This window comes from Phalacrocorax carbo, chromosome 25, assembly GCF_963921805.1.
Source record: "Phalacrocorax carbo chromosome 25, bPhaCar2.1, whole genome shotgun sequence".
NCBI lineage: Eukaryota > Metazoa > Chordata > Aves > Suliformes > Phalacrocoracidae > Phalacrocorax > Phalacrocorax carbo.
The window spans coordinates 633,205-645,729 of record NC_087537.1 but is presented as its reverse complement, the minus strand read 5'-3'; the positions used below and the strand labels follow the sequence as shown (position 1 = coordinate 645,729).

Genomic DNA, 12,525 nt, shown 5'->3' with positions numbered 1-12,525 from the left:
ACTGCAGTGTGAGGTGTGGGCTGCCCGGGCACCAGGGCGCGGGAGCGATGCCCGCGGGGGCCGGCACCGCGCTGCGCAGCAGCAGGGTCCCGCCGGGAGAGCCGCTTTAAAGCAGTGCTGAGCAATCTCATTTTTCACACGTCTCCTGTAGTCAAACTGCCCCTGTCAGAGGAAAGGAGTTGCTTCCTGTTATTTCCATTGAAATACTTGTCCTAGTCGTTAGCCGGCAGGCTTTTGCAGGATGGCACCGTGCGCGCAGATGGGCTCCGGCCGGCTCTCCCGAGGGCTCCTGCTGCTCTGGGGTAAGTGTGCGGGAGGCGGCCTGGGGGCCGTGGCTGCCGACCGCGGGAAGCTCCGCACCTCGCACCACCCTGCACGCGGCCGCCCTCCCGCGCGTGGGGCCCCAGGGCTGGGGTCTCGTCTTAACCCGGCCCAACGACCACGCCGGCATGGGGCCAGCCTGGCAGCGCCGAGGGCGGCTGGGGAGGCCGTCGCCTGCGTGGCCAGGGGCCGGTGGCAGGCGGGCACCGAGCACTGCGGGGCATCCCCCACTGGGCTCATCCTCCATCTCTCTGCAAATGACCCACGAGAACGGCTGGGGAGCCCTGCGAAGCCCCGGGCTGGGACAGAGAGGGTCTGGGGCAGGGCAGGCTGCCCTCGGCGCAGCCACCGTGCCAGCTGGGGAGTGCTCTGTGGCCAGTGCCTGGCCGTGCTGGAGCCCTGCGTGAGAGGCCCAGGCAGGGCCCCCCAGGGTGGTTCACCACACGACTGGCATCGTGGCCGAGGGCAGAAGATGGATGGGGTGGTTTCCTTGGGCCATGGGGCTTCGGTGGGCCAGGCGGCGGGCCAGCGGCTGGCGGGGTGGAGGAAGCACACACCCCACACCCATGACGGGCTGTGCTGGGTGTGGGGCAGATGGCGGGCGGAGGGTCTCTCTGGCAGTGCTGCGCCGCAGCGAGCGCTTCCTCTTCCTGCCCCAGCCCTGTCCGGCTGCAGTGCAGCCACCCGGGGAGATGGGGCGGCCCCTGTGCTGGCTCCCCACGGGTGGGGGGGGCATGGCTCACCCCCACGCTGTGACCCACGGCCCAGGGCCCACAGCCCCCACGCAGCCCCTGTGATCCCTTGGGCAGCTGCCTGCATCCTGGCTGGCCCCCTCCCCACACCCCCTGCCCATACAGGGGGCTCCCTGCACCCTGACCGCTGGCTCCAGCAGCCCCCAAGGGACACCCAAAACCATTTCCCTCCTGCAGACCCCACCCTCTGCTGGGGCAGCCCCTGTGCATGGGGGCCCTGCCGGCACCTGTCCCCTGCTCACCCTGTCCCCTCTGCTCCGCAGCGCTCCTGGGGACCGGGCTCTGCCACGTGGGCGCTGAGGTGGAGGGTTTTGGCCAGGATGCCAGGACGAGTCCACCCATGGCCCTGTTGAACTGGACAGCCCAGCTCGTGGGTGAGTGCTGGGGCTCGGCGAGAGCTGGGCAGCGCTGCAGGGCCGTCGGTGCCCTGGCTGGGGCTGGCTCTGCACTGCAGGGTGACCCCCTCTTTCCCCTGGCCGCATGTTCTCTGTACCCAAAATAGCCGGGCTGTGCTGCGGAGCCCTCACTGGTGCCGGCCACAGTGGGGGCAGCCAGCAGCAGCCTGCCCTCCTGCTGTACTCCTGAGCATTGCCCCGTGGCTGCTGCGGGGTCCGGCCCTGCACCGTGCCTGCATCCTCCCTGCCGGCCTGGGCACGGGTCTGGGTGCTGGGTGTCACCCCCCGGCAGCCACAGGCTCTGGCAGGGGTGTGCTGCCCGCACTCAGCGCCTTCCCCCTGCAGAGGAGACGTACAGCAACATCACACAGAAGTGCTGGGAGTTGTTCGTCGACCTGATGAGGAACGTGACGGTGTCGGAGCTGTGCGAGTGGAAAGTCATCAGCAGGTACGGGATGGCCAGACAGCCCTCCTGGGCAGCGCTGCGGGGGTGCGGGGGGCAGGGGCTCTGACTGGCTCCGGGGACGTCCCCGGCCAGGGAACCCACACATGAGGACCCTTCGGTGGGGGCACTGCCTGCGGCCCCTCCGACCCCACGGCCACACGAGTGGAGCAGCTCCTGAGGCAGCTGGAAGTCTTCGAGGAGGGCAGAGCCCCCCGGCTGCGCTCACAGGCCACCAGCTCCCGGCACGAGGAACCCAGGACCACCTTCCCGCTCCTGCCTGCGTGGGGATGGCTGGCGCAGGCAGCAGGGTGCTGGGCAAGCCTTGGGTGGTCCGGAGGGGTGCTGTTGGGCTGGGGGGGGTTGGGCCACCCGAGGGGTCCATGTTGTCGGTGTCCCGCAGCCACCCCGCACCCCCGCACGTCCCTGTCCCCTCCCAGCACCCTGTGGCTGTCTCCCCAGGCCCTACAGCTTGCTGCAGTCCTGCCTGGAGAACTGGGCCGACCACCTGCGCTACGGCTACCCCAACGCGCTGGCGGAGCAGTACATCTTCCAGAGCCACCACCGCTACTTCCACAACTGCACCCTGGAGCACCAGGTCTACTTTGACCCACCCGAGGACGTGCTGCTGGCCATGATCATTGCCCCCATCTGCCTCATCCCCTTCCTGGTCACCCTGGTCATCTGGCGCAGCAAGGACGGCAAGGCCCAGCCCTAGCGCCGCTGCCCGGGCACCCGCAGCCGACGGCCGGCCGCCCCGCCTCGCCGCCCCACGGCGGGCACACGGCGGGCAGCGGTGGCCCTGCGGGTCCTGCGCCCGGGCGCTGCCCCACGCTTCCCTCCCCCCGCCCGGCTGCGGGGCCACCGGCCGCTCAAGCAGCCCTGGGGGGCACCGCCCCCGGGGGGGCCTCCCGAGGTTACCGGCACACGGTGCCCGTCCCCGCCCCCCGCCTAACCGCCGGCCCCACGGCTGGGAATTAAACGCTTCTTCCCCCACGCGTGGCGCTGTTTCTTCCGCCGCAGCCCCCGAGGCCGGACCCGCTCCCGCCGCCAGCACCGCCCCTCCGCGGGAACGCGCCCGGCGGGGCACCGGGCACCGGGCACGGGCAGAGGGCCGGGCCGCCGCCGTCCTGGCGGGGCGGGGCTGGGGGGGCGGGGCTTCGTGAGGGTGGGGCGGGGCTCCGCGGCGGGGGCGGGTCGATGTAGGGGGCGGGTCGGTGTAGGGGGCGGGTCCCCGGGGGTGGGCGGGGCTCCTCGGGGCGGGCCGGAAGCGGAGCGGGGCGGGCCGGAAGGTGGCGGCGGCGGCGGTTCCGGCGGCGGCGATGAGTTTCGCGTGGCCCTGGCAGTACAGCTTCCCGCCCTTCTTCACGTGAGCGTGGGACAGGGCCGGGGGAGCGGGGCTGAGGCCGGGGCCGGGCCGGGGAACCGGGAGCGGGGGTTGCGGGGCCTGGGGGAGCGGGGCTGAGGCCGGGGCGGGCTGGGCTGGGCTGGGGCCGGGCGCGGCGGAGCCCCCCGGCGCTGAGCGGAGCCCCGCAGGCTGCAGCCCAACGGAGAGACGCGGCAGAAGCAGCTCTCGGCCTGGTGCGCGCTGGCGCTCGCCTACAGCCAGCGGCACCGGCTGCCCGCCATGACGGTGAGGGAGGCCCAGGACAGCCCGCTCTTCGCCAACCGCCGCCTACAGCGTATCCTTTGGGCCCCCCCGGTGCACCCCGTGCTTCTCCCCCCCCCCCACCCCCCCCCCGGTGCACCCCGTGCTCCCCCCTCAGCCCCTTAATCCTTCTCCCCGTCGGCGAGCACCTCCTTAACCCCCGCCCAGGGAAGCTCCCGCTGGAGTCCATCCAGGTGGTGCTGGAGGAGCTCCGCAAGAACGGTGGGTGTCGCCTGTCCCGTCCGTCCGTCCCGCGTGTGGCCGGTGCCGGACCCGCAGCCAGCGGGGCGGGAGGGGCGGCAGCCGGTGAGCGGGCTCCGTCCCACCGCCGGGAGCTGGACCCGGGCCTTGCCCAGCCCGGTGGCGGGTGTGGGCTGTGCGTCCGCCCGGGCAGGGCCCCACCGGCAGGAGCCAGACCCCTGCCTTCCTGGGTGGATTAAGTGCGGGAGGAAGGGGGGGGCGTGTCGAGAGAGAAATTAATTCCTGTACGTGTAGAGAGATTTAGGAAGTTGGCGCGAGTGCCACGCGGTGGGGAGAGGCAGTTACCTGGAGCTCCCTGTGGGCGTGATGGCTTGCACGCATCGTGAAATCTGCAGGCTTGATCAGTACTGTAGACTTGTGCTCTGATTAAATACCTTTCCCCCATTGATTTTTAGGGAACCTGGAATGGTTAGATAAGAACAAAACCAGTTTTCTGATCATGTGGAGGAGACCAGAAGAATGGGGGAAGCTCATCTATCAGTGGGTGAGAACATAGAAGCTGTCTCGCCCCACAGACCAGGCTTTCTGTGTCCGGGAGGACAGGTGGTATTGGCTGCGATTTGTGAAAAAGACCACTGGAATATTTTTCTCTTGCTTCCTCACTGCTTTTACCTTTATTCTTCTATTTCTCTCTGTTGCAGAGAAGTGTAGAGATGTTAACAGCTTTTTACTTGCTGTGAACTTGCTGTGGGGACAGAGCACCGTTGCTGCACTGCCTTTGTATTGCACAAGCCCTTATTGCAAACACATGGGCAGAAAGAGCAGGGGGGCAGGGAGGGGAATGGTCTTAGTCTCCTTAGCTGTCATTTCTTGACTCTCCAGTGTCCCAGAGCATTTCCAGGGTATCTTTGCTCACCAAGTGCTGTCCGTGTTCCACTTTGCATGCACTGAGACGTATGAGAGATTGTGCCGAGGATGTTAAATCACAGGGATGAGACTTGCTATATTGCTTTTGTGTTTCCAGGTGTCGAAGAATGGCTTGACCAACTCTGTATTCACATTGTATGAATTAGCCAGTGGAGATGATACAGAGAATGAAGGTAATGTCACGTGTCATGTTCCGGAGCAGATTTTCAGAGCACACTTGATTTGAGCACACAAACAGTTGATTGTCTTATTATAGTTTTGTAGATTAAATATTTCTGTGGGGTGTTTTGCTTTTGTGCCTAGCTTCTGCACTGCCTTTGAGACTGCCGTGACTCATTCCCTTCTGTCTGTTGACCTTCAGGCTTTGTTTCTGATGCAGCAGTGTAGTGATGAGTCTGTCAGTGTAGCCATGACTGGATTTGCCATAGTGTTATGGCACTGGAGTCTGTAAGGTGCTCTTGAGAGCCCTCTGCTTCACTTCCACCAGTCCCTGGACTTTGTAAGCCTGTTTTTCTCTTGATGTGATTTTTTTTTTTCCCACTGTTGATGGGGATCTCTGTCCTTCCCTAGAGTTCCATGGCTTAGATGAGACTATGCTGCTCCGTGCCCTGCAAGCCTTGCAGCAAGAGCACAAGGCTGAAATTATCACACTGGATGATGGCCGAGGCGTCAAGTTCTTCTGATAGCAGCCCCCTCCCCTCCACTCTTCCCTGGGTGCTGAAGCGGTTCTGAAGGTTCGCTCTCCTGGCCTGGTTTCAAGCCGTGACTGCAAGCAGCTGCATACGCGGGATTTCTTGGGCCAAGGAGAATTTGCGAAGCCTTCCAAAGACATGACTTCTTAGAATTATTCAGAGATCCTCTGTCTTTTCTCACTGTTGATTGTGTTTGAGAGGCTCAAGCTGCTTTAGGCAGTTCTGAGAGGGACTACCCAGAAGTGAAATAACGGGAATGCTTCTTTGCTGATCCCCGTTCCCGCGAAGGCCACGGAGCAGTCTCTTCAGCTGGCTGGTCGAGCTTGGCCTCGAAGGGTACCTCCTTCCCTCCTGCCAGCCGTGTGCTTGGGCTGTGCAGTTCCCGCTGCGGTGCCAGGCGGGGTGAAAGCAGGCACAGGGAGCTCGCTGTTGCTGCTGTGCTGTAGAAGACCTCAGTGGCAGAATGATACGTGCGTGCTGCAAAGCAGGCTGTGCAGTGGGGTGGGGGTGGATGCTGAGGAACTAATTTGAAGTAATTAAATTAGATGTGTTTCTAGAGCAGCCTGGGTGTTTTTGTCTATCTCTGTTTTTCCATCAGAAACAAAACAGAGCAGCGTACCAGGTTCTTGCCCTTCAGCTGTGTTTCCTTACTGCACCAGATGAATGCAGCAGCCTGCTGGGGAGAGGGTGGGCCTGCTGAGCCACCATGCCCGAGTGGGAAGCAGGCAGCACAAGCGCTTTTTTTCCACACACTGGAGCTACGGGCTGTGTGGGCCCTTACTGCCTGTTCAGGGCAATGTTTGCTTTCATTTTCTGCGTCCAGTCCACTGAGAGCTAATGGGTTTGTTGCAGAGGTGATGGGGTGCGCTCTGTACACCAGCGGCTGGTAGAGAGTGTGACAAAGTTTTTAGATTCTCAGTGCTGATAACGAAGTACCCAGCTTGTCAGAAACCATGACCCAGGTATAGTCTGTGACCCAGTAAATCCTTAATCACAGACCAGTGGAAGCTGGGCGGCTGTGCCAGGGAAGGATCACGCTTGCCTTTCCCGTTCTTTGCCTGAGCATTCAGTGCTTGTTGCAGGCAGAGGTGGGGTGCTGTGCTGGAGACCTTTGACCAGACCCAGCGTGGTTGTTCTCGGGATCTGGCGGAGCAGATGGCGCCTGCTCCTCGGCATGCCTTACCCATCTGTCCCCAGCCAGTGCTGAACCGCTTGTCCTGCCTGCCCTGCCCTCGGAGGGTGACTCGGCACTGGTTCAGCTGCACTGCTGCTGGTGCCCGTCGTCGATGGTATGTAATTTTCGGTGTAGGCAAAATGCTGGCATCTCAGCTGAGTGTGTGGGGCTGTGAAATTTAAACATTTCCTTTTTGTAGCAGGAGCTCATTGACCTGAACTCAGCGGGATATGCTGGCTTGATCCGCGCATGGCACGGCTGGAGGCTGGTGACCGGGATTCCTTTCGGTGCCGGTGACAGCGATGTTCCGAGGAATTCCCATGTGCCAGCATTTCTCTGCTGGAGAAGGGCACTGGTGGCGCTCGTGTCATGTCACTGACGCACTGGGCTAATGTGGCCTCTGATCCTTTCTGGAGGCCATCATGCCTGCGAGCATTGAGATGACTTGAGTGAGTGAATGGGATGGTGCAGCCCGTGGGGAGCATGCCTGCCCCGCTCCTGCCGGTGCTGCAGCAGCCTTGGGGGCAGCCCAGGCTGGTTTCACATGCCCTGCTCTCGGGCACCTGCTCTGACAGCCTGGGCTGAGTCCCCACCTGAGCTGCGAGGTCTGGGGGCAGAGGATGGACGTGGCAGCACTCAGGGACGGACATGCTGGGGGGACACAAAGAGCTGTCTTGATGCCACCATGCACTGTCTTGCTGGGGGGTCTCTGACAGTGGCTGAAGAAGCCCAGCTCCCCGCAGCCGCTGCCAGCCACGTTTGCAGAAGTAAAGACTGGTGTAGGCTGTGCCATGCCATGTGCCAGGAGCCCCGCAGCGCGTCCTGGCAGAGGCAGCGCGTGTGTCCCCTCAGTTGGCACAGGCTCTGCTCTACCCAGGGCTCGCTGGTTGGACGGGGGTCCTCCCGCTGTATGCAGCCTGGAAAGTCTGTGTAGGAACTGTCCACTACCAGTGTCTGCCGTGGGCTTGTTTTGATGTCTGAGTTCTGCCTCTTCCTTCCTCTTCATGCCACCCACATTGACTCCTTCCCTCTCTGGTTGCTGCGCCCTCCCCTCGCTGCTTTCGTACCCCTGCAGTGAGCTGTGTTTCTGTGCTGGCTGTTCTGTGTTTGATGGCATGTGTTTGATCCTGAATAACGAGCCTTTAGCAGCCAGGCCCAGGATGTTTGTATTTCTTGCTCTCCGTTTGCATGATGCTGACCTCTCAGCATTGTGTTCTGAGTTGCATGTGCTGTATGTAACCTGGCTGTCCTTGAGCGAGTCTGTGTTCTTAATTAAATTTGCTCCCTTCTTAGGAGATGGCTGATGTGACATTAGATAAGCCTAAAGCCAGCCTTTTTCTTTCCAAGGTGCTCCTGGCAACAATTCGCTGCTTTTTTTCAGATTTCTCCTTAGCTGCTTGCTTAGTGAGAGGAGGAAGAAGAGTATGTCCTGTCCCATCCCCTTCCAGAATGAACATGGTGCAAAATTCCTTTTTCTGCACCCTCTCAGCTGGTTACAAAAGGTTGGATGTAGCTGCATTGGCGAGGTCCCTGTGGGACCCACTCCCTGTGCCGGGCACTGCGGCAGCGCCGACTGCTCGGGGCCATGGGATGGGTCCTGGGGCTGGAAGAGCAGCCGTCGGCAGGTGCTGCTGCCCTGGGGGGAGCAGATGCTCCCTGGCTGTTCCCTCTGGGAGTGGAGGGGTGGCAGTTTACATCTGATGGTGATGTGAGCTCCTGTTGGCAGGTAAAGCAGAGCCTTTTAATTGTCCTCTGAAACTGGCTTCCTTATCTTTATTCAGTGCTTCATAGTGTTTGATGGCGCAATCACGGGATTGGGATGCCGGAGCCAGCCCAGGGATGCTGACTGAGGCCGCTCTGGTGTGGAAGGCCTTGGGTGCTGCATGGAGACGAAGGAGATGTAATTCGACAACAGCTCAGAGGGAGAGAGTGTGGCAGCCTCCAACCACGAGTTTCTGCGAACAGGAGCAGTCATGCCTCGTCCCGGTGCTTCAGGCACAGGGTGAGCGCTGCAGGTGCTCCCAGAGCAAAGCGAAGGGCAGGGGAGGCCTGTGTTCGTGTAGCAGAATGGCTGAAACCCGCCCGGGCAGCCCCCTCGCCTGCCGCTTCCCTGGCTCTGCTGCGCTGCCTGCGGCAGGGATCACCCACCCCATCGCTGCTGCAGGATCCCTTCTCGTGGGGGTTTTGGCGTTATAGTTTCAAACCCCAAACCTCTCTGCTCTCCCCGGTGTACTGTCACAGCCGCTGTTCAGGCTCCAGCACCCAGAGGTGCTTTCAAGCCCGGCCGTGCAGCCCGGTGGAGGGGCTTGCCATAGAAGGTGGCGGTTCTGCGGGGGGGGGCTGGCACAGCCCCCTGCCTCTGGCCGGTGGCCGCACCGAGGTCGTTGCCACATCTGGCCACAGTGATTAGGGCTCGCTGGCCAGGGCGAGGCGGAGCTCCGGCGGCTGGTGCTGAGATAAGGCGCTATCAGGCTGTGCACACTCGGATCGCGCTGGCCAGGGAAGGAGAAATGCCGGGAGGCTTTTTTATTTAATGCAGCTAGTTTGGAGCAAGAGTTGTTTCAGTTTGATAAACTTATATGTTGGGGTAAACTTGCACATGGGTTATGTTTGAGGATTTCCTTAGCCCAGAGTTACAGAAGTTATCTGCCTGGAGTTAAAGCCACAACTGAGGTTTGGGTGACATCTCCTATTCCCCGAATTCATGTGTGTTGGGGCAAGAATGAACATGGCAGGAGGAGGCTAGGAGCTTCCGCAGGCATGGGGTGCTGAAGCCAACCATGAAACAAGCCCTGGGTCGCTGCAGAGCCCTCCAGCTCTGACCCTTCTTGGGATGGGCTCCCCGTGCCTCGCAGCCTGAGCTGCACACCCCTCATCTGCAGGGGAACGACGCCTGCGTTCGTCCTGGCCCCTCCGTGACTGCCCAGAGCTCTGGGATCAGAATGGACAATTCCTGGTAGGGCTCGCTGGAGCAGCGACCTGAGCAGGGCTTTGATTCATGATCTAACCCCAAGGAGAGCGATTACACAGTCCCCTGTTCTCTTCCTGGCGGCCAAATGCAAGTGAGAAATGGGTTACGTTGCCTGATAGCAGCGGCTCCTCAAAGCAAAGGGCTGGCGCTGGCACCCGCAGCCCAGAAATGTCACCCTGATAACGGCCGGGGAGCTGCGGGCACCATCGGAGTGCTGCGATGGGCTGTTGATTGCAGAGCAGGAACTTTCTGATTTCCTGCCAAGCTGGCGCCAGCTTGGTGTCCGGGGCCAGGTCAGGAGGTGACCCGCGCCCCTGCCTGAGCTGCCTCCCCCTGCCAAGCGCTGTGTGGGACAGCATTTGGGGGGGTGCTTGGGGAGCTCCTCAGGCCGTTCACCGGGCAGGTGTGGGAGGGCAGCGGTTGGAGCAAACTTCACCCCTAATTTCCTCTCCCGTCTACAGGGTCCTCACTGGGACCAGGACACTCCTTTGGGATCTTCTGAGGCATCTCGTTTCATGATGAAAATACTTGATAAGGGGGCACAAGCCCACCACAGACCAAGCCAGGATCCCTGCCTGGCTCCATCTCTCACTGAAGCGCTTGGGCCCCCTGCCAGCCTGGGCCGTGTCCCTGTGCCTGGGCAGCACAGGGCCCCTGGCAGGGACCCCCCATGGGGGCAGCCGCAGAGCCAGCCTGTGGGGGCTCAGGCAGCGCTTTGGCTGGCCGTGGCCAGGAGCCAGGCAGTGACTCGGAGCTGCCTGGGTTCGGTCTCCCTGGCCAGCTCAGGGCTGGCCACCCTCAGACCCCCACCATGGATGGGCCGGGTCCATCGTGCACCTGCCCTGCTCTGTGCGGTGTGGAGGGAGCGAGGAGCTGGGACCAGTCTTCTCTCTGTGGGCTCCCCAGGCTGGGGGCTGAGCTGGGCGCCCCTGAGGCACACGCCTGTCCCCGGGCAGTGGGAGCTCCCAGTGCAGTGAGCACCCTTTCCCTGCCAGGACAGATCTGTTTTCCTGTTTAATTTAGGAAGCCATCAGCATGTGCTGGCCGGTGCTGGGATCGATCCTCCAGAGGCCCCGCTGCTGCCTGAGCTGCCAGATTTGCCTCTGCTTTGGCAGCTGCAGAACAAGACACAGCGCTGCCTGTCTCACAGATCAGGCTGAGGATTTTCAGCCAGGAAGGACTGAAATCTCCACCTCTGCTGGAAGCTGTAGTCAGGACAGAATAAAAATAAAAGCAGGGAGGTTTTTAAACCTGACATGTATTATGTGAGTAAAAGCTGCAGCCTTATGTCATGTGATGGGGTCCAGAGGGGAGGCAGAAGGGAAAGGACGGCTTGTTCCGTGCTTCCTCCTGCCCTCCCGGGCTGGGCCAGTGATTGCCTGGCTCCTGTGCAGGCTCCTTACTTTGTGCAGCCTGTGAGGTGTTTCAGAAGAGTGTTCAACGGGAGTGGGAAAGCCTGAGAGATGCAGTATTGGAGGCAGCGGTGAGGGGACCAGGCAATGGAACTGGTGAGAAGCAGGCGGGGTCCAGGCAGGTCTGGGGCAGGGTGCATCCGAACAAAGCCTGTTGTTTGGCAAAGCTGAGCCAAACCTTGTTGCATCTTACAACATTAGAGTCTCCCACTCCGGGGCCAGCGTGAGCACCGCACGTGTCAGCCATCTATCCCGGCCTCTTGCCTCGGGCAGGCGTGGACGCCCGGTGCTCCGGCTGAGGGGCTGCCTCTCCTGCAGGCACAGCCCTGTGGCTCAGGCACTGAACACCCGCCTTCCAGCCTGCGGCGGCTGTTACCTCGGGACCGTGCCCCATGCAGGCTCCGGGGAGCACAGGGCTGGGTGAGGATGCGGTCGCTGCTCTCTGCTCACCAGCCTGCGCTGAGGCGAGCGGCTCTCAGCAAGGAGACGTCGTTGGTCAAACCCCCTCCTGAGGAGGTGGTACCTGGCTCCTCGGGTGAGCTGGAGAGCAGGGCTGGACGAGCGGGGTCGTGTGGAGAGAGCAGAGCCTGTCTGCGCACGGGAGGTCAGCACTGTGACACTCAGCCTAGGCAGGGCTGCTGTAGGAACATTTCACTGCACGCTTCTCCCTCCTCCCACCGGACGGGGGATTTGTGGGGCTGCAGCTGTGCGGGACGTGGCCTGCAGCTGTACTGTGGATCCAGCAGCCCCGGATCACCCTGCGTGTGCCAGGTTAGTGTTTAAGGAGGACGTGGCTGTGCTCCAGCGTCGATCTTCTCCTTAATGTTTCCGGTATGGTTGAGTAGAAACAATCTGACCTTAGGGAAAAGAAATTAGCACCGGCCTCAATTGCTTTGTGTTTTGTGTAAACAGCCTCACCGGGTAGAACAACCTCCTCGTTTAACCTGGAGAGACAACAAGTTCTTGTCCGGCCTTCTGGCTCACGCAGGGCTGACACACACACTCGTATCTTCCTATTTGCATGACCCTAATTTCAGGATTTTGGACCGCAGTAAACCCGGAGAGGAACGGCTGCCTGGGACAGCGCAGGCAGTGCAGGGGCCGATCCCGCAGCCCAGGGAACGGGACGGGGCTTCTCCTGGACACGCTGCTCTAGAACCCCGAGTCAGAAGCTCTGAAGAAACGCCTAAACCAGGCTCTTCCCCTCGACTCAACTTAGGCTCCATCGCCCCGCCTGGGGCTTCAGTTACAGCGGCCCCATCGCCCGGACCCCCCGGGGCGGCGGGTGGGGAAGGGGCTGCTCTGCGGGGCGGGGAGGGCGCGGAGCCCCCCGGTCAGCGCGACTCCGGAGCTCCGGGTGGGAGCTGGGCCGTGTTCCCCCGGCCAGGGCCGAACGAGGGGCGGGAGGCGCCCGCGGGCCGTGCCGGGGCGGCCGTGCGCGGTGCTGGGGTGCGGGGCGCTCGCCCGGTGCGCGCAGCCCGTGGCTGCTGCCGCAGTGCTGGGCGCCCGTCCCGTTGCCGCGGCCGGTGCTCGGTGCTCAGGGCCGGCGCCCGGCGGCGGGGCCGGTGGCGCAGCGCAGGCGGGGGTCGG

At 62.4% G+C, this 12,525-nt stretch overlaps 2 protein-coding genes across 2 annotated transcripts; both read left to right on the top strand.

Moving 5' to 3' along the window:
• The first annotated feature begins 100 nt into the window (after positions 1-100).
• RAMP2 (receptor activity modifying protein 2) lies at positions 101-2,904 on the top strand. The gene is made up of 4 exons (XM_064473554.1): positions 101-302; positions 1,337-1,447; positions 1,814-1,916; positions 2,373-2,904. The coding sequence occupies exons 1-4, from the start codon at positions 242-244 to the stop codon at positions 2,626-2,628; spliced, it is 531 nt and encodes a 176-aa protein (XP_064329624.1). The 5' UTR covers positions 101-241; the 3' UTR covers positions 2,629-2,904.
• Positions 2,905-3,164: 260 nt separating this feature from the next.
• Positions 3,165-5,939, top strand: VPS25 (vacuolar protein sorting 25 homolog). The gene is made up of 6 exons (XM_064473394.1): positions 3,165-3,279; positions 3,447-3,592; positions 3,727-3,780; positions 4,215-4,303; positions 4,784-4,859; positions 5,257-5,939. The coding sequence occupies exons 1-6, from the start codon at positions 3,233-3,235 to the stop codon at positions 5,367-5,369; spliced, it is 525 nt and encodes a 174-aa protein (XP_064329464.1). The 5' UTR covers positions 3,165-3,232; the 3' UTR covers positions 5,370-5,939.
• The last annotated feature ends 6,586 nt before the right edge of the window (positions 5,940-12,525 follow it).

Bases quoted from the DNA above. Each gene is read 5' to 3' on its own strand.
- RAMP2 (XM_064473554.1), top strand. From the start codon at position 242: ATGGCACCGTGCGCGCAGATGGGCTCCGGCCGGCTCTCCCGAGGGCTC. The intron at 303-1,336 runs GTAAGTGTGCGG...TCTGCTCCGCAG, and splicing joins AGGGCTCCTGCTGCTCTGGG to CGCTCCTGGGGACCGGGCTC. The intron at 1,448-1,813 runs GTGAGTGCTGGG...TTCCCCCTGCAG, and splicing joins CTGGACAGCCCAGCTCGTGG to AGGAGACGTACAGCAACATC.
- VPS25 (XM_064473394.1), top strand. From the start codon at position 3,233: ATGAGTTTCGCGTGGCCCTGGCAGTACAGCTTCCCGCCCTTCTTCAC. The intron at 3,280-3,446 runs GTGAGCGTGGGA...GGAGCCCCGCAG, and splicing joins AGCTTCCCGCCCTTCTTCAC to GCTGCAGCCCAACGGAGAGA. The intron at 3,593-3,726 runs GTATCCTTTGGG...ACCCCCGCCCAG, and splicing joins CGCCAACCGCCGCCTACAGC to GGAAGCTCCCGCTGGAGTCC.